This window comes from Musca autumnalis, unplaced genomic scaffold (genome assembly GCF_047663935.1).
Source record: "Musca autumnalis isolate F117 unplaced genomic scaffold, ASM4766393v1 scaffold_4, whole genome shotgun sequence".
Classification (NCBI taxonomy): domain Eukaryota; kingdom Metazoa; phylum Arthropoda; class Insecta; order Diptera; family Muscidae; genus Musca; species Musca autumnalis.
The window spans coordinates 117,509,911-117,533,786 of NW_027411977.1; the positions used below are offsets into that span (position 1 = coordinate 117,509,911).

Below are 23,876 nucleotides of genomic sequence, written 5' to 3' on the forward strand. Positions count from 1 at the left end.
CTAGGTGGGTCAGGTACCTCGTACGGCATGTAGACCGAGGCTAGCACCAAGGCCCTTCCGGAGCCTACTTCTAGCCTCACTACCGCCGTGTCGCCATCACTGTAATTATAGAGATGAATAGGATTTAAACATTTCTTCACTATAATACAAGATCTTACCTTCTCCCCATTCGACGAATAGAACAGGGAGTACCGCCCATCGTTTAGTCCAGAAACCCTATTTTTGTAGAGATAGGGTTCCTGGACCAAAGCGATGTCAATCACCGAATTTGTAAGGGAGAGTAGGAGTTCTGCAGCCGCCGCCTTGCAGTGATGCAGATTAATCTGCACCACGTGAAGGCCCTGCTGCCCGAACTCCTTACTGGGGCTGCGAGAAGCGGAACCGAAGCCAACCCAACCCGAAGTCCAGCTCTCCCTTACTATTCTTGATGAACTCCGCGCTTGAACTGTCCATGGTGAACTTCATCACCGTGCCTTCGCCTTCTGGGTAGGACCTCACCAGTTTCCAGCTATCAGTCTGGATGGGCCTGTTTTGCTTCCGGATCAGCTTCAACACCTGTGCCACATCCGAAGCAGGAGGTGGCACCCATGTTGTAGCCGCTACCCTTGATGGGATCTCGGCGATGGGAATCGCAGCCAGCCTGCAGCCGTCCCACAGAGCGCCAGAGTTATTAACTGTTTGGGTGAGGAAATCACGCGATTCCTCATCCTTACAGTTGATAAAAACATACATACGTCAGGTTTATTTACATTTCAAATCTGAAACCAATTTAATTTCAAAATTTTAAATTTAAAAGTTTCAGACCATTTGGAGTCGATTTTGCCTTGTCTGTCCGCCCGCCTGCAGGATAACTCTTGAACGGATCTGCTGATGCGGTCCAAATATCGGTCCTCATCATAGTTTTCAAAATTTTAATCAATTTCGAGAATGGGGCAGTCCACTTTTTCCGGTAACTCCCACATAAAAGTTCAAAGATTTTCGCTAAAATGGTGCGTACGATAACTTACGAACGGATCACCTGATATTGCCAAAAATTAATCCTCGCAATATTTTTTCCAGACATAGATTAAGGATGGACTATATTTATCCAGTCCTTCGAGTACCTCCATGCAAAATGTTCGCTTAGGCGGCCATCAGACCATCTGCTTTTTCACATGTATGTTGTCACTTTGGGTAAACTAATATACAGAACAGCTGATGTCATACATGTGAAAAAGCAGATGGTCTGATGACGGCCTTAAGGGCTGTTCGAGAATAATTTGTATGTTCCTTGTGGTCCTGTTTAAAGTGATATGATGTGTTTCGTGAAAGTCCATGCTTCCAGACATATTTGTCCAAAAGCTTTAAAAATCCTACAGTGCCCAATATAAATGGCTGGTGGTCACAATAATTGAAAAAGTGACAGACATTGGTCCAACCTTTACAAATCGGAATATTCCTCTCAAACATGGGCAAGTCCTTGCTTCCTGACAAAATGCTACGGTGACAAACTAAAATGCCTGTTTGGCAGGAGAACTATCGAAATGACTCCCCAAATTAGATAGTAATGATTACAATGACAAAACATACACATAAAGACACGACATATACAGATGTTTTCCTATGAAATATATGTATGCTTTATTTTCTTGTAAATTATAAAAAAAAACATGAATTTTGTATCTTTAAAAGAATACAATATTCTCACAAAGTTAAAAGAATTTGAAAAGTTTACTTCTTCTGGGGGCAGCAATGTTATTCTTCTTTCTGGATTCAAAGGCCTTTTGTAGCATTATAGCACTGTTGGTAGAGGCGTTGGTGCTTACCAACTTCAACGTTGTTTTTCTTGGCGACAGCTTGGCAATGGTACGCTTGTCAGCAGCACGTCGTCGGAGAACCTCAGTATTAGGAATGAACAAATCCCACGGCAGCGAGAAAAGAGTTTCTGCCAGCAGCTGCAAACCCACCAGCAAACCTATACTGCTACAAAAATATCAGAATTTAACGTAATGGGTTGACAAACATTAGACAATGGATTGAGACGACAGAAGAGCTTCTTACGTGGGTCACGCAGCAACTCGCGATTTTCTTTAGATTTAAGAAGGCGAATGCAGATTCGGTCCAGATGAGGAAACGGACATCATGCCCAGCAGGGGTCATTTTCAACACACTAATCTTTATAACACTCATAGCTTAAATGCTTTTTGCATCGGATTTGCAATTGCTTTTTGTTTTCGAATGAAGATATGAACTATTCCAAACCAAATCATTGATTTAAAGTACGATCCAGCGTTTTTTTCATCAGATTCAAACGCCATAAATTATGTGACCCTTAGATTGGGCAAGGACTGGAGCTCCAAAACCAGCGATGACAGAGACAAACGCGACGTTGGCTTAGATTTACCTTACGCTTGCAACGTAGGGACGAATATGCGATCACAGCACATGTTATTGAAAGCACCCTGACCAGAGCGGTGAGTACCGGTGAGACACGGGGATTAGGAACAACACCTGTAACAAAAAGCACACATTCAGTATATAAATATAAACCCATTCATTTTAGCTGCAACTCAATGACTTACTTTCTTGGTGGTACCACAATTATTACAGCGCATCGATTGGTGATATATTTGATGACATCTTTCATGACTTGTCATTCTTTTCCAGTGGTCTTGCGTGGACTAAACTCTGCAATAACACGAATAACAATAAAAAGACATTAAAGTATATTTGACGTTAAATTTCACAATTAACTTCCGAGAAACAGAAAATCCAAATTTCTCTGTGCTTTTTCACAGTTATTTTCTCGATTTTTCACTGAATTTCCGTATATCCACATAGACCGCGTTGTCTGCTTCTTTTTTGCTTACCGTTTTTCTTGGTCTTTTCTCAATATAAAGAAAACATTTTATTCTGCTTCAATAAAATAGCGTACACAAATATTTCAAGAAAACGTAAACAGTTTTTTGTTATTGCTGTCATTGACATGGTTGTATTTGACAGCTCAAGGACGGGTTTTTCAAATGAGATTACCTTCTTATTCTGCCATGGACATTTCCTTATTTTGTTTACATTTATATTTGACACTAACGTTACAAACAAAAACAAATTTTCCATGTGGTTGTTGTTGAGTTGTATTTGTTGTAGTACTTTACCTGTTTTGTTCTACCATGGGTGCGTTTGGATATCCAGTCTTATGGGTACTTTACACGATATGTTTTTTACATATGAGTTGTCACTTTGCATATACATTTTGTATTCGAGAAGTGACAACTCATATGTAAAAACATACCGTGTAAGGTACCCATAAGTTCGACTTGAATGAATGTCATCTAATGGGTACCTTACACGATATGTTTTTTTTTTACATATGTGCTGTCACTTTCCATATACTTTTTGTATATAAAAAGTGACAACCCACATGTAAAAACACATCGTGTAAAGTACCCATTAGATGGCATTCATTCAAGTCGAACTAAAGGGGTGTTTACACTATCTATCAATGTCATATGAGCTGTCACTTCTTTTATCCATTCGACATCCTTTATGTTTGTCAAAGTCCATACCACTTTTAGTTTTTGCGTTTACACTAGCCTACAATTTCATATGACCACAAAATATAATTTACGCAAATAACACAATTTATATTGTTAAAAACTTTAATCGCACTCACATTTTCGTTTTCTTAACCTATTTCCTTCATCTTTTGGTAAAAATAGGTGTGTTTGTTTACTCAATAATTTGTACAAGTCCCGTAACTTCTTGCAAAATACTAAGGTCTTTTGCATTGTATTGAAGAGTAAACGAACACACCTATTGTTTTCTTCTAACAATTAATTTCTCAACTGCATACGAAAATACATGGCCGAATAGAGCGCTCCCTAAATGTACATATGAGTTGCCACATCATTTTGATAGATGACAATTTTCATAGTGGTCACACTATGTGTACAACATTCACAGGTAGCAAATTTGACATCTCGTATGACATTCATAGATAGTGTAAACACCCCTTAGTCCGTGTTTAGACACACAAATTTCTCGGGAAGGTAAATTCAGTTTTTAGGCAATAGGGGGTAGGAAAGAGTATTGAAGAGCTCTTTCCTCTCCGCTCTCTCCCAAAAAAACTCAATTTACTTTCCCGAGAAATTTGTGTGTCTAAACACAGACTTAAGACTAGATATCCAAACCATGGTACAATAATACAGGTAGCATTATCAAGCCAGCTGATGGTAACATAATGTGTCAATTGCATTGAATTGATGTCAAATTTTGACATCTTATGTTACCAACAATTGTCGATGCGGCTACCTGTGTATTTGTACCATGATCCAAACACACCCATGGTAGAACAAAAGAGGTAAAGTAAGTACTACAACAGATACAACTCAACAACAACCACATAGAAATTTGTTTTTGTTTGTAACGTTAGTGTCAAATATAAATGTAAACAAAATAAGGAAATGTCTATAAATTATTGGAATTTAAAAAACTATTGCTTCGTTCCAGAACCTGCAAGAAGCTACTATTTTTTACTACGATAACATTTTTTCTTTTATGTTATCTAAAAAATAGTAGATTCTTGCAGTACTGGAACAGACCATAATATTTTTCACATTTGATTGAATATTTTGGAAAATATGAATGAAAACTCGTTAGATTTTCAATTTGAATGTTTCCATATTATTCCACTAAATGCATCATTTCTCTCAGAAAGTATAATACCTGCAAATATGTTTGAGGTCTTGTTTTTGAAATCAAAAAATACAAGTTTATTAGGGCTTTATTTTTTCAAACTTATCAAAATACCACACCATATTAACAAATGTTGTACCTCATCTATAAGCGGTGTTTTAGTGTGCGGCACGTCGTTCGGACTTGGAGGAGGTTAAATGTCATTGATATGAAAAAGTCTTTATGAGGAAATAGTTTTTTTCTTCAAAAATTATATATCTCTAATATACATCGAACATAGAAATAGATATATAAAATATCGTATGGAATTTGACACTAACATTACAGCCCAATTCAGTCAGCTGGGTATTGCTGTTACCTTTTATTGTTCTACCATGGGGGTTGGATTTGAAAACTTAGTCCATATTTATATTAGGCAATTTTCCTTGCGGCAATTGTCAGTTTGATGGAGAGAGAGAGAGAGAGAGAGAGGTGAGGCAAATGGTAACCCTTTGCCGCTCAACACCCTCTCTAATCGACAAACTGACAATTGCCGCAAGGAAAATGGCTTAATGTAAATATGCCTCTACACATTTGTCTTCCCCGGAGTTCCTCGAATAATAGTCACGTTTTGGAAGTAAAAAGATATTTGTGCGCAGTAGGGTGTTTTTATTGCAGGGCTTGGATCTGGCTCGAAGGACGATGTTTAGGGCTTAGGGACAGGCAATGGAATTGGACAAGACCAAGGCCTATTTTTAATTATTTAGTAATATTGTCGCTTTTAAGCCACATAAAACCGTTTGGCTTAATAGTTAATGAAAACAAAGTTGTGTGCTAGAGCCAAATTGAACAGGTAGGTAGTGGTGTCGACAAATTGTGAATATGTTATGTCAAAATATTCTTTATGTTGTTGGGGAAATTACAACAAAAATGCATATTTGTTACAAAGGGAGTTGACACTTCATATTCGAACAGCTGGTGTGACACCACTACCTGTTCAATTTACCTTGTCCAGGGGCTGGGCTGGTTTCTTGTTTTATGAAAATTTGAAATGAAAAATATTTTCTTTATAATTTTTTTCATTTGACATTTATTTCCCTTATTAAAGTTTTCATTTCACATTTTTCATAGAAACAGAATTGAGCCCCTGGATTTTTTTCTTTAAAATTTTGAAATGAAAACTATTTCCTTTATAATCTTTTTCATTTGACATTTACAGCCTGTTTCTGTATGTCGAAAGAAGAATGTGTGCGAATGAAACACGCCCAAACTTTAGTTTTCGAAATAATTTTAACTTTGCTTTTGCTTCAAAACAAAAAAAAAATTGAAAAACACACAAGAGTTTGGACGTCTTTCATTCGCACACATTCTTCTTTCGACATACAGAAACTGGCTGTTATTTCCTTTATAAAACTTTTACAGTCTGTTTCTGTATGTCGAAAGAAGAATGTGTGCGAAAGAAACACGTCCAAACTCTTGTGTATTTTTCAAATTTGTTGTTTGTTTTGAAGCAAAAGCAAAGGTAAAATTATATCGAAAACTAAAGTTCGGGCGTGTTTCATTCGCACACATTCTTCTTTCGACATACAGAAACTGGCTGTTAATTTCGCATGTTCATAGAACAAGAATTCAGCCCCAGAACTCCAAGAATCTACATTTTTACTATTTTTCGTTAACATAAAGGAAAAATTGTAATCGTAGAAAAAGTGTGTAGATTTTTGCAGGTTCTGAACAGGCATTTTTATTACTTTATAAAGTACGGGAACAGACCATAAAAATTAAAACATTTGCTCTGTCCCAGAACCTGCAAGAAGCTACTATTTTTCCCTTTATGTTATTGGAAAAAATAGTAAAAAATTAGTAGATTCTTACAGTACTGGAACAGACCATATAATTACTGAGTAAACGAACACTCCTATTAGTGGTCAGCTGTTGTTGGAACGATAGAAAAACGATGAATGAAAGTAATCGATAATATAAATATCGATTTTAAGTCAATTGTTCCATCCCTAATCTAAACGTCATCATCACTTCTGATATTATTGCTAATATTTACTAAGATTGTAACATAAAAATATAAAAAAGATGTTTACTTTGTGGACTTTGGTGGAGGCCTCTCTATTGTGCTTAAATGCCGTTTGCGTTTTACATGAGGAACGTTTTCTCGCAAAATGTAGGTAAATCCGAAACAATCCGAAACTCATTTAACTTGCGTGTCATTTCAGTCGGCTGGGGTCAGCAACAAAATACCGAATTCGGTCAGCCCACAGCAAAAGCACAAATTCTTAATCTGGTGAGATCAATCCGTACTGTAGCCAAAAGTAAGTATTTGCAAAGCTTATTTTGTTTAAAATATTTCATTCACAAATGTATTTTCTTTGCAGTTCCTTTGATATTTCTCAACATCATAGCAATAATATTTAAGTTATTACTGGGCTAATAAATAGTGTTATTAAGAATAATAAATCAAATTTTCACTTCCTGTTTTACAATTACATGTGTGGTTTTCTTTGTAACACTGACTTTACACGATTTTCTAAAGCTATCGAATAGGCATCCAATTTATAGGCAGCAGCTTCCAACTTGTCCACAGTATCGGAAATTTCATCTATTTGCTGCATAAGTGGAATCTGTAGACAATATCAAATTAAAATGATTTAAATTCTTGGTATCTTCTTCATTATTTACCAAGGCCTGGAATTTTACACTTAAATCTGTTGTGGAAACTGCCAAATTTTGTGCAATTTGCCTCATATCCGAATATTTCCCAATAGTAGCTCGATTCATATTTTCCAACAGTTGGTAGTCTTCAATAGGCGCCTGCAGTTCATTTGTTATATACTCTTCGGTTTTCCGAAACATTTTAGTTGCCAGTTTACTTAGGTTGGGGTCGTGAGGATCAAGTGCTTCAAAACTACTTGTACTAGTCGATAATGTTGGTCCTCGAATAGGTGAATCCAATTGTGGATTATGTGTTGTTTGTTGAGTCTGTTGCTGTTCGGAATGTTGAACGTGCTCTCGAATATTTGTCGGAGATGCATCATTATTATTGGACATTTTTGATAAAAAAAAAATTGGGTATGTTTACAAAACAACTTTTCTACACTGCCTTTTTCTTTTTTTTCTATAGCATATAGAATCGATAATCTTCTTTTTTTATCGATATATCTTGTTAAAGCTGTGTTCTAGAGCTGGCAAACTATCGATATTCCCAACATTAGATATTTTCACCTGCGTGAAGTTAGCGACGTCGCCAACTTTCGATAACACAGAGTTATCGAAATTCACAGGGTGACACAGAACGTCAAAAATTCACATTTAGTACTATTTTTGCAACCCTGCTGACGAAAAAAGTTAGCGACGAATATTATAATTAATTAATTTTATAAAATTATGAATGAAAAACTCTAAAAACAATCCATCTTATTATAAATAATAAAATTTAAGTAATTTTCAAGAGTTAAATGTACGTCAATGTTACCAAACCATATCAAATAACGCATTGTTTTGAACCTAAAATTGACCGGTGGTCAGGACAGAGAATCACCTCTGGTATCTTTCCTATACAAACCTCGTCCAAACTGAATGCATGGAATGAAAGAAAGAGTCCCAGAGAACATTTCCTCATACTAGGAATATTCAATTTCAGTTTTTTGTAGAACAAAGTTGTCCATTTTCCGTTTTCCAACTGGTGGTCAGGACAGAGAATCGCCTCTGGAATCTTCAATATACAAACCTCGTCCAAACTGAATACATGGAATGAAAGATAGAGTCCCAGAGAACATTTCCTCATACTAGGAATATTCAATTTCAGTTTTTTGTAGAACAAAGTTGTCCATTTTCCGTTTTCCAACTGGTGGTCAGGACATAGAATCGCCTCTGGAATCTCCCCTATACAAACTTCGTCCAAACTGAATGCATGGAATGAAAGAAAGAGTCCCAGAGAACATTTCCTCATACTAGGAATATTCAATTTCAGTTTTTTGTAGAACAAAGTTGTCGATTTTCCGTTTTCCAACTGGTGGTCAGGACAGAGAATCGCCTCTGGAATCTTCAATATACAAACCTCGTCCAAACTGAATGCATGGAATGAAAGATAGAGTCCCAGAGAACATTTCCTCATACTAGGAATATTCAATTTCAGTTTTTTGTAGAACAAAGTTGTCCATTTTCCGTTTTCCAACTGGTGGTCAGGACATAGAATCGCCTCTGGAATCTCCCCTATACAAACTTCGTCCAAACTGAATGCATGGAATGAAAGAAAGAGTCCCAGAGAACATTTCCTCATACTAGGAATATTCAATTTCAGTTTTTTGTAGAACAAAGTTGTCCATTTTCCGTTTTCCAACTGGTGGTCAGGACAGAGAATCGCCTCTGGAATCTTCAATATACAAACCTCGTCCAAACTGAATACATGGAATGAAAGATAGAGTCCCAGAGAACATTTCCTCATACTAGGAATATTCAATTTCAGTTTTTTGTAGAACAAAGTTGTCCATTTTCCGTTTTCCAACTGGTGGTCAGGACATAGAATCGCCTCTGGAATCTCCCCTATACAAACTTCGTCCAAACTGAATGCATGGAATGAAAGAAAGAGTCCCAGAGAACATTTCCTCATACTAGGAATATTCAATTTCAGTTTTTTGTAGAACAAAGTTGTCGATTTTCCGTTTTCCAACTGGTGGTCAGGACAGAGAATCGCCTCTGGAATCTTCAATATACAAACCTCGTCCAAACTGAATGCATGGAATGAAAGAAAGAGTCCCAGAGAACATTTCCTCATACTAGGAATATTCAATTTCAGTTTTTTGTAGAACAAAGTTGTCCATTTTCCGTTTTCCAACTGGTGGTCAGGACATAGAATCGCCTCTGGAATCTCCCCTATACAAACTTCGTCCAAACTGAATGCATGGAATGAAAGAAAGAGTCCCAGAGAACATTTCCTCATACTAGGAATATTCAATTTCAGTTTTTTGTAGAACAAAGTTGTCCATTTTCCGTTTTCCAACTGGTGGTCAGGACAGAGAATCGCCTCTGGAATCTTCAATATACAAACCTCGTCCAAACTGAATACATGGAATGAAAGATAGAGTCCCAGAGAACATTTCCTCATACTAGGAATATTCAATTTCAGTTTTTTGTAGAACAAAGTTGTCCATTTTCCGTTTTCCAACTGGTGGTCAGGACATAGAATCGCCTCTGGAATCTCCCCTATACAAACTTCGTCCAAACTGAATGCATGGAATGAAAGAAAGAGTCCCAGAGAACATTTCCTCATACTAGGAATATTCAATTTCAGTTTTTTGTAGAACAAAGTTGTCGATTTTCCGTTTTCCAACTGGTGGTCAGGACAGAGAATCGCCTCTGGAATCTTCAATATACAAACCTCGTCCAAACTGAATGCATGGAATGAAAGATAGAGTCCCAGAGAACATTTCCTCATACTAGGAATATTCAATTTCAGTTTTTTGTAGAACAAAGTTGTCCATTTTCCGTTTTCCAACTGGTGGTCAGGACATAGAATCGCCTCTGGAATCTCCCCTATACAAACTTCGTCCAAACTGAATGCATGGAATGAAAGAAAGAGTCCCAGAGAACATTTCCTCATACTAGGAATATTCAATTTCAGTTTTTTGTAGAACAAAGTTGTCCATTTTCCGTTTTCCAACTGGTGGTCAGGACAGAGAATCGCCTCTGGAATCTTCAATATACAAACCTCGTCCAAACTGAATACATGGAATGAAAGATAGAGTCCCAGAGAACATTTCCTCATACTAGGAATATTCAATTTCAGTTTTTTGTAGAACAAAGTTGTCCATTTTCCGTTTTCCAACTGGTGGTCAGGACATAGAATCGCCTCTGGAATCTCCCCTATACAAACTTCGTCCAAACTGAATGCATGGAATGAAAGAAAGAGTCCCAGAGAACATTTCCTCATACTAGGAATATTCAATTTCAGTTTTTTGTAGAACAAAGTTGTCGATTTTCCGTTTTCCAACTGGTGGTCAGGACAGAGAATCGCCTCTGGAATCTTCAATATACAAACCTCGTCCAAACTGAATGCATGGAATGAAAGAAAGAGTCCCAGAGAACATTTCCTCATACTAGGAATATTCAATTTCAGTTTTTTGTAGAACAAAGTTGTCCATTTTCCGTTTTCCAACTGGTGGTCAGGACATAGAATCGCCTCTGGAATCTCCCCTATACAAACTTCGTCCAAACTGAATGCATGGAATGAAAGAAAGAGTCCCAGAGAACATTTCCTCATACTAGGAATATTCAATTTCAGTTTTTTGTAGAACAAAGTTGTCCATTTTCCGTTTTCCAACTGGTGGTCAGGACAGAGAATCGCCTCTGGAATCTTCAATATACAAACCTCGTCCAAACTGAATACATGGAATGAAAGATAGAGTCCCAGAGAACATTTCCTCATACTAGGAATATTCAATTTCAGTTTTTTGTAGAACAAAGTTGTCCATTTTCCGTTTTCCAACTGGTGGTCAGGACATAGAATCGCCTCTGGAATCTCCCCTATACAAACTTCGTCCAAACTGAATGCATGGAATGAAAGAAAGAGTCCCAGAGAACATTTCCTCATACTAGGAATATTCAATTTCAGTTTTTTGTAGAACAAAGTTGTCGATTTTCCGTTTTCCAACTGGTGGTCAGGACAGAGAATCGCCTCTGGAATCTTCAATATACAAACCTCGTCCAAACTGAATGCATGGAATGAAAGATAGAGTCCCAGAGAACATTTCCTCATACTAGGAATATTCAATTTCAGTTTTTTGTAGAACAAAGTTGTCCATTTTCCGTTTTCCAACTGGTGGTCAGGACATAGAATCGCCTCTGGAATCTCCCCTATACAAACTTCGTCCAAACTGAATGCATGGAATGAAAGAAAGAGTCCCAGAGAACATTTCCTCATACTAGGAATATTCAATTTCAGTTTTTTGTAGAACAAAGTTGTCGATTTTCCGTTTTCCAACTGGTGGTCAGGACAGAGAATCGCCTCTGGAATCTTCAATATACAAACCTCGTCCAAACTGAATACATGGAATGAAAGATAGAGTCCCAGAGAACATTTCCTCATACTAGGAATATTCAATTTCAGTTTTTTGTAGAACAAAGTTGTCCATTTTCCGTTTTCCAACTGGTGGTCAGGACATAGAATCGCCTCTGGAATCTCCCCTATACAAACTTCGTCCAAACTGAATGCATGGAATGAAAGAAAGAGTCCCAGAGAACATTTCCTCATACTAGGAATATTCAATTTCAGTTTTTTGTAGAACAAAGTTGTCGATTTTCCGTTTTCCAACTGGTGGTCAGGACAGAGAATCGCCTCTGGAATCTTCAATATACAAACCTCGTCCAAACTGAATGCATGGAATGAAAGATAGAGTCCCAGAGAACATTTCCTCATACTAGGAATATTCAATTTCAGTTTTTTGTAGAACAAAGTTGTCGATTTTCCGTTTTCCAACTGGTGGTCAGGACATAGAATCGCCTCTGGAATCTCCCCTATACAAACCTCGTCCAAACTGAATGCATGGAATGAAAGATAGAGTCCCAGAGAACATTTCCTCATACTAGGAATGTTTTATTTCTAGAACAATGTTTCCAATTATCTGGTTTCCAAGTGATGGTCAACATTTGCGCCAAAGTCTTCTTGTTTACCATTTACTGCGCGTTGTTAACATTTTCTTACTTATAATAGGTGTGTTCGTTTACTCAACAATTTGTACCAGTTCAGTAATTTCTTGCAATCTTCTAAGGTCTTTTGCATTGTACTATAGTAAACGAACAACACCCAGTAATAATTTGTACAAATTTTATGTTTACGACAAATTAATGCATATCTTCTATACACAGTTTTATGCTATGTTCACATATACGAAATCCACTCGATTTCAAATGTCATATCCATAGGATAAACGTCAAATGAAATCGAGATGTGATTTACTCAACAATTTGTACAAGTTCAGTAATTTCTTGCAATCTTCAAATGTCTTTTGCATTGTACTATAGTAAACGAACAACACCCAGTAATAATTTGTACAAATTTTATGTTTACGACAAATTAATGCATATCTTCTATACACAGTTTTATGCTATGTTCACATATACGAAATCCACTCGATTTCAAATGTCATATCCATAGGATAAACGTCAAATGAAATCGAGATGTGATTTACTCAACAATTTGTACAAGTTCAGTAATTTCTTGCAATCTTCAAATGTCTTTTGCATTGTACTATAGTAAACGAACAACACCCAGTAATAATTTGTACAAATTTTATGTTTACGACAAATTAATGCATATCTTCTATACACAGTTTTATGCTATGTTCACATATACGAAATCCACTCGATTTCAAATGTCATATCCATAGGATAAACGTCAAATCAAATCGAGATGTGATTTCATTTGACGTATAATCTATGGATTTGACAGTTGAAATCAAGTGGATTTCGTAAATGACAAGCAACGGACGAACAAGCAACGTAATGAATTCAACCAGAAATCCTCTTATGTATCCAGCACTTTACTTTTAATAGCATACAGTTTGTATGAGCGCGGTTCACAACTTTTACCATTTTTGCCAATATTACCATTTATTAAAAAATAAAGGAACAGATTAAATGACTGTCATCTATATCTGTAACCTGGCGTTTACAAAAGACAGATTTTAGAAGACAATAGGAAAAATACAACTCTTTTTAACCAATACATTTATAAATAAATTTCGGAGTACGAAAACGCATTTTTAGCACTTAATGGGAAAACTACTCCAAGTTGTTATTGAAGTAGTTTTAAACACAACTTTTATCTATCAACATTTATTTTTTGATGTCTCAACAACGAAATTATTTTTTCTTCATTTGTTTGTACTTTACACACTTAAAACGATATATAGATAATTTTAGGGTAATTTTAAAAAATAAGGTTGTAGAGTTCTATATTGTAATATATTTTTGATTATTAATTCAATTGACAACAACCTGTTTTGAACATTCAAGTTCGATCAGCTGCCCATATGAATCTACCTTGATCATTGTTATATGATTGAAATCAACAAAAAAATAAGTGTAAACACCGGGGTGTATTTCCGGATTTCGCGAAAGCCAGTGGATTTTGGAGCGTAAGTGTAAAATTGGCATAAGCAATCGATGTTTTATATAATTGTTAATTATTTTTTAAGATACGGAATTATAACACTAGGGATCTTCAAAGCCGTCTTCTGCGAAGAAATCGTATATATAGGAATATTTCCTTGATAATTAAAACACGTGGGATGCCAAGCGAAAACTTAACACCGCCATTTTATCAATCACACGATATGTTTTTTACATATGAGTTGTCACTTTGTATACATAAGCCCTGTTCCTTTACCTTCAAGAATCTTCAAGTTTTACAACTTTTTACTCGAAAAGCGTTCCTTTACTTAAGGCACTATACAAATCATATAAGAGCAGTTCACAACTTTTGCTACTTTTGCCGGTTTTACCATTTTCTAAAGTAAAGGAACAGACCAATAATATGTGCGAGCAAAGTTACAACCCATATGTAAAAAACATATCATGTGAAGTACCCATAATGTGAGCCGTACAAATACAAACAGGTGGATTTTAATATGAAATAATGTAAGTTGAGTAAATCACATCTCGATTTCATTTGACGTTTATCCTATGGATATGACATTTGAAATCGAGTGGATTTCGTATATGTGAACATAGCATAAAACTGTGTATAGAAGATATGCATTAATTTGTCGTAAACATAAAATTTGTACAAATTATTACTGGGTGTTGTTCGTTTACTATAGTACAATGCAAAAGACCTTAGAAGATTGCAAGAAATTACTGAACTGGTACAAATTGTTGAGTAAACGAACACACCTATTATAAGTAAGAAAATGTTAACAACGCGCAGTAAATGGTAAACAAGAAGACTTTGGCGCAAATGTTGACCATCACTTGGAAACCAGATAATTGGAAACATTGTTCTAGAAATAAAACATTCCTAGTATGAGGAAATGTTTTCTGGGACTCTATCTTTCATTCCATGCATTCAGTTTGGACGAAGTTTGTATAGGGGAGATTCCAGAGGCGATTCTATGTCCTGACCACCAGTTGGAAAACGGAAAATGGACAACTTTGTTCTACAAAAAACTGAAATTGAATATTCCTAGTATGAGGAAATGTTCTCTGGGACTCTTTCTTTCATTCCATGCATTCAGTTTGGACGAGGTTTGTATAGGGGAGATTCCAGAGGCGATTCTATGTCCTGACCACCAGTTGGAAAACGGAAAATGGACAACTTTGTTCTACAAAAAACTGAAATTGAATATTCCTAGTATGAGGAAATGTTCTCTGGGACTCTATCTTTCATTCCGTGCATTCAGTTTGGACGAGGTTTGTATATTGAAGATTCCAGAGGCGATTCTCTGTCCTGACCACCAGTTGGAAAACGGAAAATCGACAACTTTGTTCTACAAAAAACTGAAATTGAATATTCCTAGTATGAGGAAATGTTCTCTGGGACTCTTTCTTTCATTCCATGCATTCAGTTTGGACGAAGTTTGTATATTGAAGATTCCAGAGGCGATTCTCTGTCCTGACCACCAGTTGGAAAACGGAAAATGGACAACTTTGTTCTACAAAAAACTGAAATTGAATATTCCTAGTATGAGGAAATGTTCTCTGGGACTCTATCTTTCATTCCATGCATTCAGTTTGGACGAGGTTTGTATATTGAAGATTCCAGAGGCGATTCTCTGTCCTGACCACCAGTTGGAAAACGGAAAATCGACAACTTTGTTCTACAAAAAACTGAAATTGAATATTCCTAGTATGAGGAAATGTTCTCTGGGACTCTTTCTTTCATTCCATGCATTCAGTTTGGACGAAGTTTGTATAGGGGAGATTCCAGAGGCGATTCTATGTCCTGACCACCAGTTGGAAAACGGAAAATGGACAACTTTGTTCTACAAAAAACTGAAATTGAATATTCCTAGTATGAGGAAATGTTCTCTGGGACTCTATCTTTCATTCCATGTATTCAGTTTGGACGAGGTTTGTATATTGAAGATTCCAGAGGCGATTCTCTGTCCTGACCACCAGTTGGAAAACGGAAAATGGACAACTTTGTTCTACAAAAAACTGAAATTGAATATTCCTAGTATGAGGAAATGTTCTCTGGGACTCTTTCTTTCATTCCATGCATTCAGTTTGGACGAAGTTTGTATAGGGGAGATTCCAGAGGCGATTCTATGTCCTGACCACCAGTTGGAAAACGGAAAATGGACAACTTTGTTCTACAAAAAACTGAAATTGAATATTCCTAGTATGAGGAAATGTTCTCTGGGACTCTATCTTTCATTCCATGCATTCAGTTTGGACGAGGTTTGTATATTGAAGATTCCAGAGGCGATTCTCTGTCCTGACCACCAGTTGGAAAACGGAAAATCGACAACTTTGTTCTACAAAAAACTGAAATTGAATATTCCTAGTATGAGGAAATGTTCTCTGGGACTCTTTCTTTCATTCCATGCATTCAGTTTGGACGAAGTTTGTATAGGGGAGATTCCAGAGGCGATTCTATGTCCTGACCACCAGTTGGAAAACGGAAAATGGACAACTTTGTTCTACAAAAAACTGAAATTGAATATTCCTAGTATGAGGAAATGTTCTCTGGGACTCTATCTTTCATTCCATGTATTCAGTTTGGACGAGGTTTGTATATTGAAGATTCCAGAGGCGATTCTCTGTCCTGACCACCAGTTGGAAAACGGAAAATGGACAACTTTGTTCTACAAAAAACTGAAATTGAATATTCCTAGTATGAGGAAATGTTCTCTGGGACTCTTTCTTTCATTCCATGCATTCAGTTTGGACGAAGTTTGTATAGGGGAGATTCCAGAGGCGATTCTATGTCCTGACCACCAGTTGGAAAACGGAAAATGGACAACTTTGTTCTACAAAAAACTGAAATTGAATATTCCTAGTATGAGGAAATGTTCTCTGGGACTCTTTCTTTCATTCCATGCATTCAGTTTGGACGAGGTTTGTATATTGAAGATTCCAGAGGCGATTCTCTGTCCTGACCACCAGTTGGAAAACGGAAAATCGACAACTTTGTTCTACAAAAAACTGAAATTGAATATACCTAGTATGAGGAAATGTTCTCTGGGACTCTTTCTTTCATTCCATGCATTCAGTTTGGACGAAGTTTGTATAGGGGAGATTCCAGAGGCGATTCTATGTCCTGACCACCAGTTGGAAAACGGAAAATGGACAACTTTGTTCTACAAAAAACTGAAATTGAATATTCCTAGTATGAGGAAATGTTCTCTGGGACTCTATCTTTCATTCCATGCATTCAGTTTGGACGAGGTTTGTATATTGAAGATTCCAGAGGCGATTCTCTGTCCTGACCACCAGTTGGAAAACGGAAAATGGACAACTTTGTTCTACAAAAAACTGAAATTGAATATTCCTAGTATGAGGAAATGTTCTCTGGGACTCTTTCTTTCATTCCATGCATTCAGTTTGGACGAGGTTTGTATAGGAAAGATACCAGAGGTGATTCTCTGTCCTGACCACCGGTCAATTTTAGGTTCAAAACAATGCGTTATTTGATATGGTTTGGTAACATTGACGTACATTTAACTCTTGAAAATTACTTAAATTTTATTATTTATAATAAGATGGATTGTTTTTAGAGTTTTTCATTCATAATTTTATAAAATTAATTAATTATAATATTCGTCGCTAACTTTTTTCGTCAGCAGGGTTGCAAAAATAGTACTAAATGTGAATTTTTGACGTTCTGTGTCACCCTGTGAATTTCGATAACTCTGTGTTATCGAAAGTTGGCGACGTCGCTAACTTCACGCAGGTGATATTTTCGATGTTTCATTTCAAAAAATTGATTGCTATCACTAGCTCTGTTCCTTTAAAGATGGGTACACATTGTCAGTTTTGAATGTCGATATTTCGCAATTATCGATAACTGTCAAACCGTCCAGCAACCACAAAATATTTTGTGGTTGCATGATGAATGACAAAAATGAACGGCCACACTAGCAAGCAACAACAAAGCTGTCATTCAAAACTGACAATGTGTACCCAGCTTAAGTGGGGTTCAGACGATCAGTTTTGACTGACAGCTTTGCTCAAATAATCGGTTGCTTGCCAGTGTGGTCGTTCATTTTTGTCAGTCATCAGGCAACCACAAAATTTTTTGTGGATGTTGGACAGTCAGCTGTTGGTTGTTTGTTTGTTTGACCGTGTGAACGAAACAACGTCAGTCAAGGAATAAATTAGCAGAGTAAATATCAAATAAAAGTTAAAAAAGTCGTGTGTTTTTATTAATTTGATTGATTATTATTGCAAATAAGAGATAAAAATAGCAGACAAAGATCTTTTCTTTCATTTTAATATCGGCCAAGCAAGAAATTGCAAACAAAACGACAAAAATGGACAACGAAAATTAATTTTTAAATGAATTTTTATGTTACTACGAAATGCAAAGATGCCTCTGGGACATAACCAGTCCAGAATATATGATGCGCGACATTAAAAGAAAAGCATATGGAGAACTACTAAATGTTATGAAGAAATACAAGAAGAATTGTTCTATTGACGACGTTAAGAAGAAAATAAACGTAATCCGCTCATCGTACAGAAGGGAATTGAAAAAAAAATAAAGCAATCTGAATCTTCTGGAGCTGGAGTGGACAGCGTTTGGCTCAGAATCTCGAATTTCTTTTAAAATATTCACATGTGAATATTGTTTTCGGGAGGCTATCCATTTTTTTACCCATTTCCTTCTTCTTGTCACTTTATTTTCTTCCTCTAAAAGCGAAATGATCAAAAATGCACATCCAATCTTTTTGTCATCCATATTTATTAATAAAAGTTGTTATTTATATGATTTTATAGCTATGTGAACACAGTAATTTTTCAACTTGACTGTTGGTTTGTCATCCAACTTGAATGACTGTTTGGCCGCTACGAACAGCACAACAAAACTGAAGCAATCGATATTTGACCAAAAGCTGTCAGTCAAAACTGATCGTCTGAACCCCACTTTACGTTCAAGACAGTTTTCAACTTTTACTACTTTTGCCGGTTTTGCCATTTTCAGAAGTAAAGGAACAGACCAACTATTGTCGTTAACTTGTCATCGCCATTAACTTGGCGAAACGTCTATGCTTTTTTGACGTTTTGCACATGTAGTTCACAGAAATAAATAAAAAAAACAACTGTTGTTTTTAATAAAAAATGCATTTTATTTATACAAATGAAAAAATTGTACGTATGTCTACGGACTTTCTCACATCCACCAAACCGAAAAACCGCGAATTTTATATTTATTTCAATGAATTTTATAGCCTGTTTCCACGGTACGTCGTTCGTTCTTTATTCGTTGTTCGGTCCTCTTTGGTTGTCCATGAAATCTTTTTGACAAAATACCTAGGAACATATTTGTGGAGTAATTGCCTTTATTTAAGGTCAGACTTCGCGTATACCTCGTTAAAGCGGACCCTGGCAGATTTCTTTGAGTTTTTCAGTCTGGTAGTTTATAAGATCCAGAAGATACAGTGGGACCAATAATTTGGAGATCTTAGAGCACATTGAAGTTGTTCTTGTGGATAATATATGCTCCTGATCTTCGCTAAATATACGAATTCCTGACTTTTCTCATAAAGTTTATAGTTTTCACAGCATTCCAATGGGCAAATTTACAAGCAGATGCCTTGGAATTACTTTGTAATAAGGTCTGATATAAGTTTTGGACCTTAACTCAATCAGAAATGTACAACATTATTCTACAAACCCGTTACTAAAGTTTCCAAAGCATCAAAATAAAAGCACCAACAAAGAATACCTGAAAAGTCGGGAATTCGTACATTTTGCGAAGTTCAGGAGCATGTAATGTTTACAAGAACAACTTCAAAGCGCTCTAGGATCTCAAAATTTTCACTCCCACTGTATTTTCTGGGGTTTTATAAAGTAACAAATTCCAAACTCAAAGAAATCTGCAGGGGTCCGCTTTAACAAGCTATACGCGAATTCTGAACTCGAATGACGGCAATTAATCCACAAATATGTTCCTATTTTGTCTAAAAGGTATCACGGACAACCAGACATTCGATAAAGCAATAAAATGTAAAATTTGTATTGCTTATTCCATAAATTTTACGGTAATCTCATATTTCATTGGGGTGTATGAACACTTTTTTCCTATTATCTTTTTAATTTTTATAGAATTTAACGTTATTCGTATTATGGAATATATTTTTGTTGTATTAAATTTTGTTCATTAAGCATATGAAATAGAACAATGTATAGTCGAAATCGCTTATAACGTCGTCGTTTATAACGTCATATCGCTTATAGCGACGAAATCCAAAAGTCCCGAATTTCTGCCCTTTATATTCCACAAAAATAAATAAATATCGCTTATAACGTCATCGCTTATAGCGTCATATCGGTTGTAACGTCGGTTTTTTGTGAAATATTTGAATTTTGATATCGGTTATAACGTCGAATCATACGAAGAAGGAAATTGTCTCTTAATAATTTGTTGTATGTATATTTTTTCAAACTCAAACAACAACAAAATACCAAACTTATGCACAACATGTTCGAAGATGGCGGTCTCAAGTCAATTAAGCTTGAATGTTTGTCACCCAATGTCACATCCAAGGTGGAATATAATCATTAAAATAGCATTGCCGGATAAGCAAATATCCACTATACTGTCAAGAATAGAAAAGGATCAAAGTACGAAATTAAATGTGTTGGATGACGTGTTAGTGTTAGATGAATCATGGAAAAATGTAACGTCTTCTGTCATTGATAATTTTCTTCATCTTGCGGGATTGTTAATGGACCTTTAAACGTTTCTGAAGACATCTATCTTCGTTCTAATTTCTCCCAACACGTAGAAGATATTCATGAATTATTTGCCATCGATGACAAAGTTTTCTCATCTGCCTTATATAATGACGACGACATAATTGGAAGTTTTAGATGGAGGCAATTCTAATGAACAGAGTTTCAAATGCTGTAAGTGTCAGAGGCGTGTCCAGCTGTAGAAACTCTTCAAAAATTTATTTACTCAGAAGATGTTACAAACAAAAATGTGTTTTGGAAACCCTTTCAAAACTCCGATCTTAGTTAAATTTAAAACTTATGTCGGAATTCAAAAGCACAAACTAACTGAAGGTGATATTTTGAAGGCGATCTGCTGAAGAATGAATTTAATATCGTTATTTTTTATTATTTTGTCATTTATAGAATGAAAAAGTAAAAAATTGAATTGATTTTATTTATTTACTTAATAAAACAACGTATTTATACCCAAATGTCACTATACATAATATTGTATTACCTCTTTTATAAATATCGTTTATAACGACTATCGCTTATAGCGTCCGATTTTGCCGGTCCCTTGACCGACGTTATAAGCGATTTCGACTGTACTTGGATTTTCATAAAAATGTTTCCTTACCCTTAAAACTCGAGATTTATAGGGTGTTTTGGTTGACTGTAACATATAAAAATGTACAGAAAATACCAAAATTAATGGAAAATGTGAATGAAAAGTGTGCAATTAAATGTAAAATATACATTCGCAGGAAAGGTTAGTGTTTTTCCAGCTCATTTAATATACAATGTTACACGTGTTATGTGTTCACATTCTCATGAAAACGAGGAAACAAAAAGTAAGGAAAAATAAATTATATTTCTCTTAATTACGAATGCACAGTGGTGGCACTTACATGGGAAGGTGTGACAAAAATACTTCTAAATGCTATATTGAACTGAAATTGTTATCAATGGGTCATAGTGGCCTAAAAACACTCTACGTATTTTACTGTTACCAAGACATTGTTCAACCCAATTTGCTGTAATCCGTAGCAGGAGTTATTATTGTATTGTAAGCATCTCCACGAAAAATTTTCAGTATTGGTCCATGATTTGGTTTACTCCCCAATGATTTATTTATCGATTTATTTGGGCAGATGCCAACCAAATATTCTAAGCGACTATATTCTTATAATGATCCCAGACTTCAGAACATTATCTTATAAAGAAATGTCGTATCGGTCCACTTTTGACCACAGCCTCCATATAGGGTTACCATCTTTTTTTGTACTTTATAAAATTTAACCACATTTGTCTGCAGAATTACTTGTAATAATGCATTTTTTACTCAATGCGGGGAAAAATCTACACTTTTTAGCGTGGTCCAACATAAGGGTGTCCCAAAAATAAAATAAATTATTTGTTAAAGTGATTACCCCCAAATCTTTTTTTCGCGAGTTTTCATTACAGGTCTAAGTTACCATGACCATAGAAATCGCTAATAGCACAAAAAAACGTTATATTGAAACCAAATTTAAGAAAGGATAATAAAATTACTTAAAAGTATTCCAAAAAATATAAATTCAGCAACTATAAAACGGTGTTAAACTTTTGGTCATAACTGCCAAAACCGCAAATTTCCGCAAAAAGTCTATACAGTTTTGAAATCAACAGGCGCTAGGCTACAATTTGGCACTAGTGGCCATTTGTTCGAATTTGTTGAAAGTGACTAAAAGTTTAAGGAAATCCATACATCTATATTAAATAATTTCATTTTTACCAATATTATAACCAAAATATTTGGCAACCCTTGCGATTTAGAGGAATTTTCATAACTAGAAAAATGAAGCTTAGGCAATTTACTAAATGAGTCATCATAAGTTAAGGCGTTAAAAATAGTCCTTTGTTTCATAAATTCGCTTAGAATATAAGTATTTTTTATCATTTTTAAATACATACTTTTCTTCAAAATTAGTCATGTTCATGAGGCGTTTTCTCCTTAAGAACCGCGAAAAATGGAAAAAATAAGTTGAGTTTCGAAAAATTTGGAATGTTTTGAATCTATTTGCATTTTTAAAGTTTTGAAACGACGACATGAATTTTTTGATTTTTGTCGTTGGGCGCATCCACTGTGGAATGGAGTCGTGGAATCGGGTTAATTCGTGTACGTATTTCGAGACGCGAACAACGTACTTCAAACGCTCGTGGGAACATAACATTAGGTTAACTAGGCGTTTACACTAGAGCTCGACAACCATCGATATTTCCAACATTAGATATTTTCGATATAATATATTACCACCAACACCATTAACTTGGAGATGAAAATGACGGAAATGTCAATGCTTTACTTGACATTTTGCACAAGTAGTTCACAGAAATGTAAAGGAGAATAAACAATTGTTTTTATTTTATAAAAATATTCAAAAAATACATTTTACTTTTCCAAAAAATGTGTACGTGTGACTACTGACTTACTTACTCACACACACAAACCCGAAAAGCAGCGAAATTTCTATTTATTATAATGAATTTTCTGTCTGCAAATACAACTCTGATTTATAACACATACATACATTTGTCGGCTGTCTCCCAGCTGTCCATCATTTTTTCACAGACAGTAGGGAAGACAAATTTTTGGCATTTTTGTAAAAATAAGTGAGATAATAATTGAAATGTGTTGAAAACAAAAGAACATGAACAAAAACAAAACATGTCTGGACGCCTACGTCACACAGGCAAGTTTTGGGTTTTTGACAATCAATACATGTAGTCAACGTTCCTGTCTTGTGTAAACGCAGGGTTAGGTGGGGTTTTTTCCCAATAATATCGATAGGAAAAACTATCTATCGATATTTAAATTTTAAAAAATAATCGATTTTATCGATAGTGCCATCGATTTTTTGCCAGCTCTAGTTTACACACAGACAGTATTGGCAAGACAATAGCAAAGTTACAAATTTTTTTCGCCAATACATTCATACTTTTTTCTATACATACACTTGTGCTCATACAATTAAGTCACCTTATAATGACATCTCAAAACATTGAATAAAAGTATAACGGCTTATTTTTACATATTTTCTTTTGGTTGGTAGATTTGTTGTTGTGAGTTCTAATAATTGTGAGCATAGTTTACAAAAAAATTGAGTGCTTTGCTACATCGTTACATTTGTTTGGTGCATCCTCATTTTTTTCGTGCTCACATAATTAAGTCATTGTTTTTGTAAGTCATAGTTTTTGTAAAAATATATTTGTTTATAACGGTATTCAATCGTTGTTACTTAAAACGAGCCAGTACATCACCAATAAACACTTTTAAGATCAGTTTCTCCAAGCTT

General features: G+C 35.5%; 4 protein-coding genes across 6 annotated transcripts in view; 2 read left to right on the forward strand and 2 right to left on the reverse strand.

Moving 5' to 3' along the window:
* Positions 1-23,876, forward strand: part of LOC141403352 (uncharacterized) — an 80,288-nt gene that overhangs the window by 51,383 nt on the left and 5,029 nt on the right. The window lies entirely within an intron of this gene.
* LOC141403351 (zinc finger Y-chromosomal protein-like) overlaps positions 1,640-23,876 on the reverse strand; it is a 30,721-nt gene continuing 8,484 nt past the window's right edge. The window contains exons 3-5 of one of the 2 annotated variants that reach the window (XR_012412778.1): positions 2,562-2,667; positions 2,041-2,490; positions 1,640-1,959 (exon numbers count right to left, since the gene is read on the reverse strand). The gene's annotated coding sequence lies outside the window, so the exon portion shown is untranslated. Of the gene's footprint in view, positions 1,963-2,040; positions 2,491-2,561; positions 2,668-23,876 lie in introns of both variants that reach the window. The other variant, XR_012412777.1, reaches the window with a different exon arrangement.
* Positions 6,640-7,148, forward strand: LOC141403356 (immediate early response 3-interacting protein 1). Its single transcript, XM_073985655.1, has 3 exons — positions 6,640-6,826; positions 6,879-6,974; positions 7,038-7,148. The coding sequence occupies exons 1-3, from the start codon at positions 6,739-6,741 to the stop codon at positions 7,091-7,093; spliced, it is 240 nt and encodes a 79-aa protein (XP_073841756.1). The 5' UTR covers positions 6,640-6,738; the 3' UTR covers positions 7,094-7,148.
* Positions 6,995-7,805, reverse strand: Blos2 (biogenesis of lysosome-related organelles complex 1 subunit 2). Its single transcript, XM_073985654.1, has 2 exons — positions 7,342-7,805; positions 6,995-7,283 (listed from the first exon to the last, which is right to left on the reverse strand). Exons 1-2 carry the CDS (start codon positions 7,708-7,710, stop codon positions 7,146-7,148), a joined length of 507 nt encoding a protein of 168 aa, XP_073841755.1. The 5' UTR covers positions 7,711-7,805; the 3' UTR covers positions 6,995-7,145.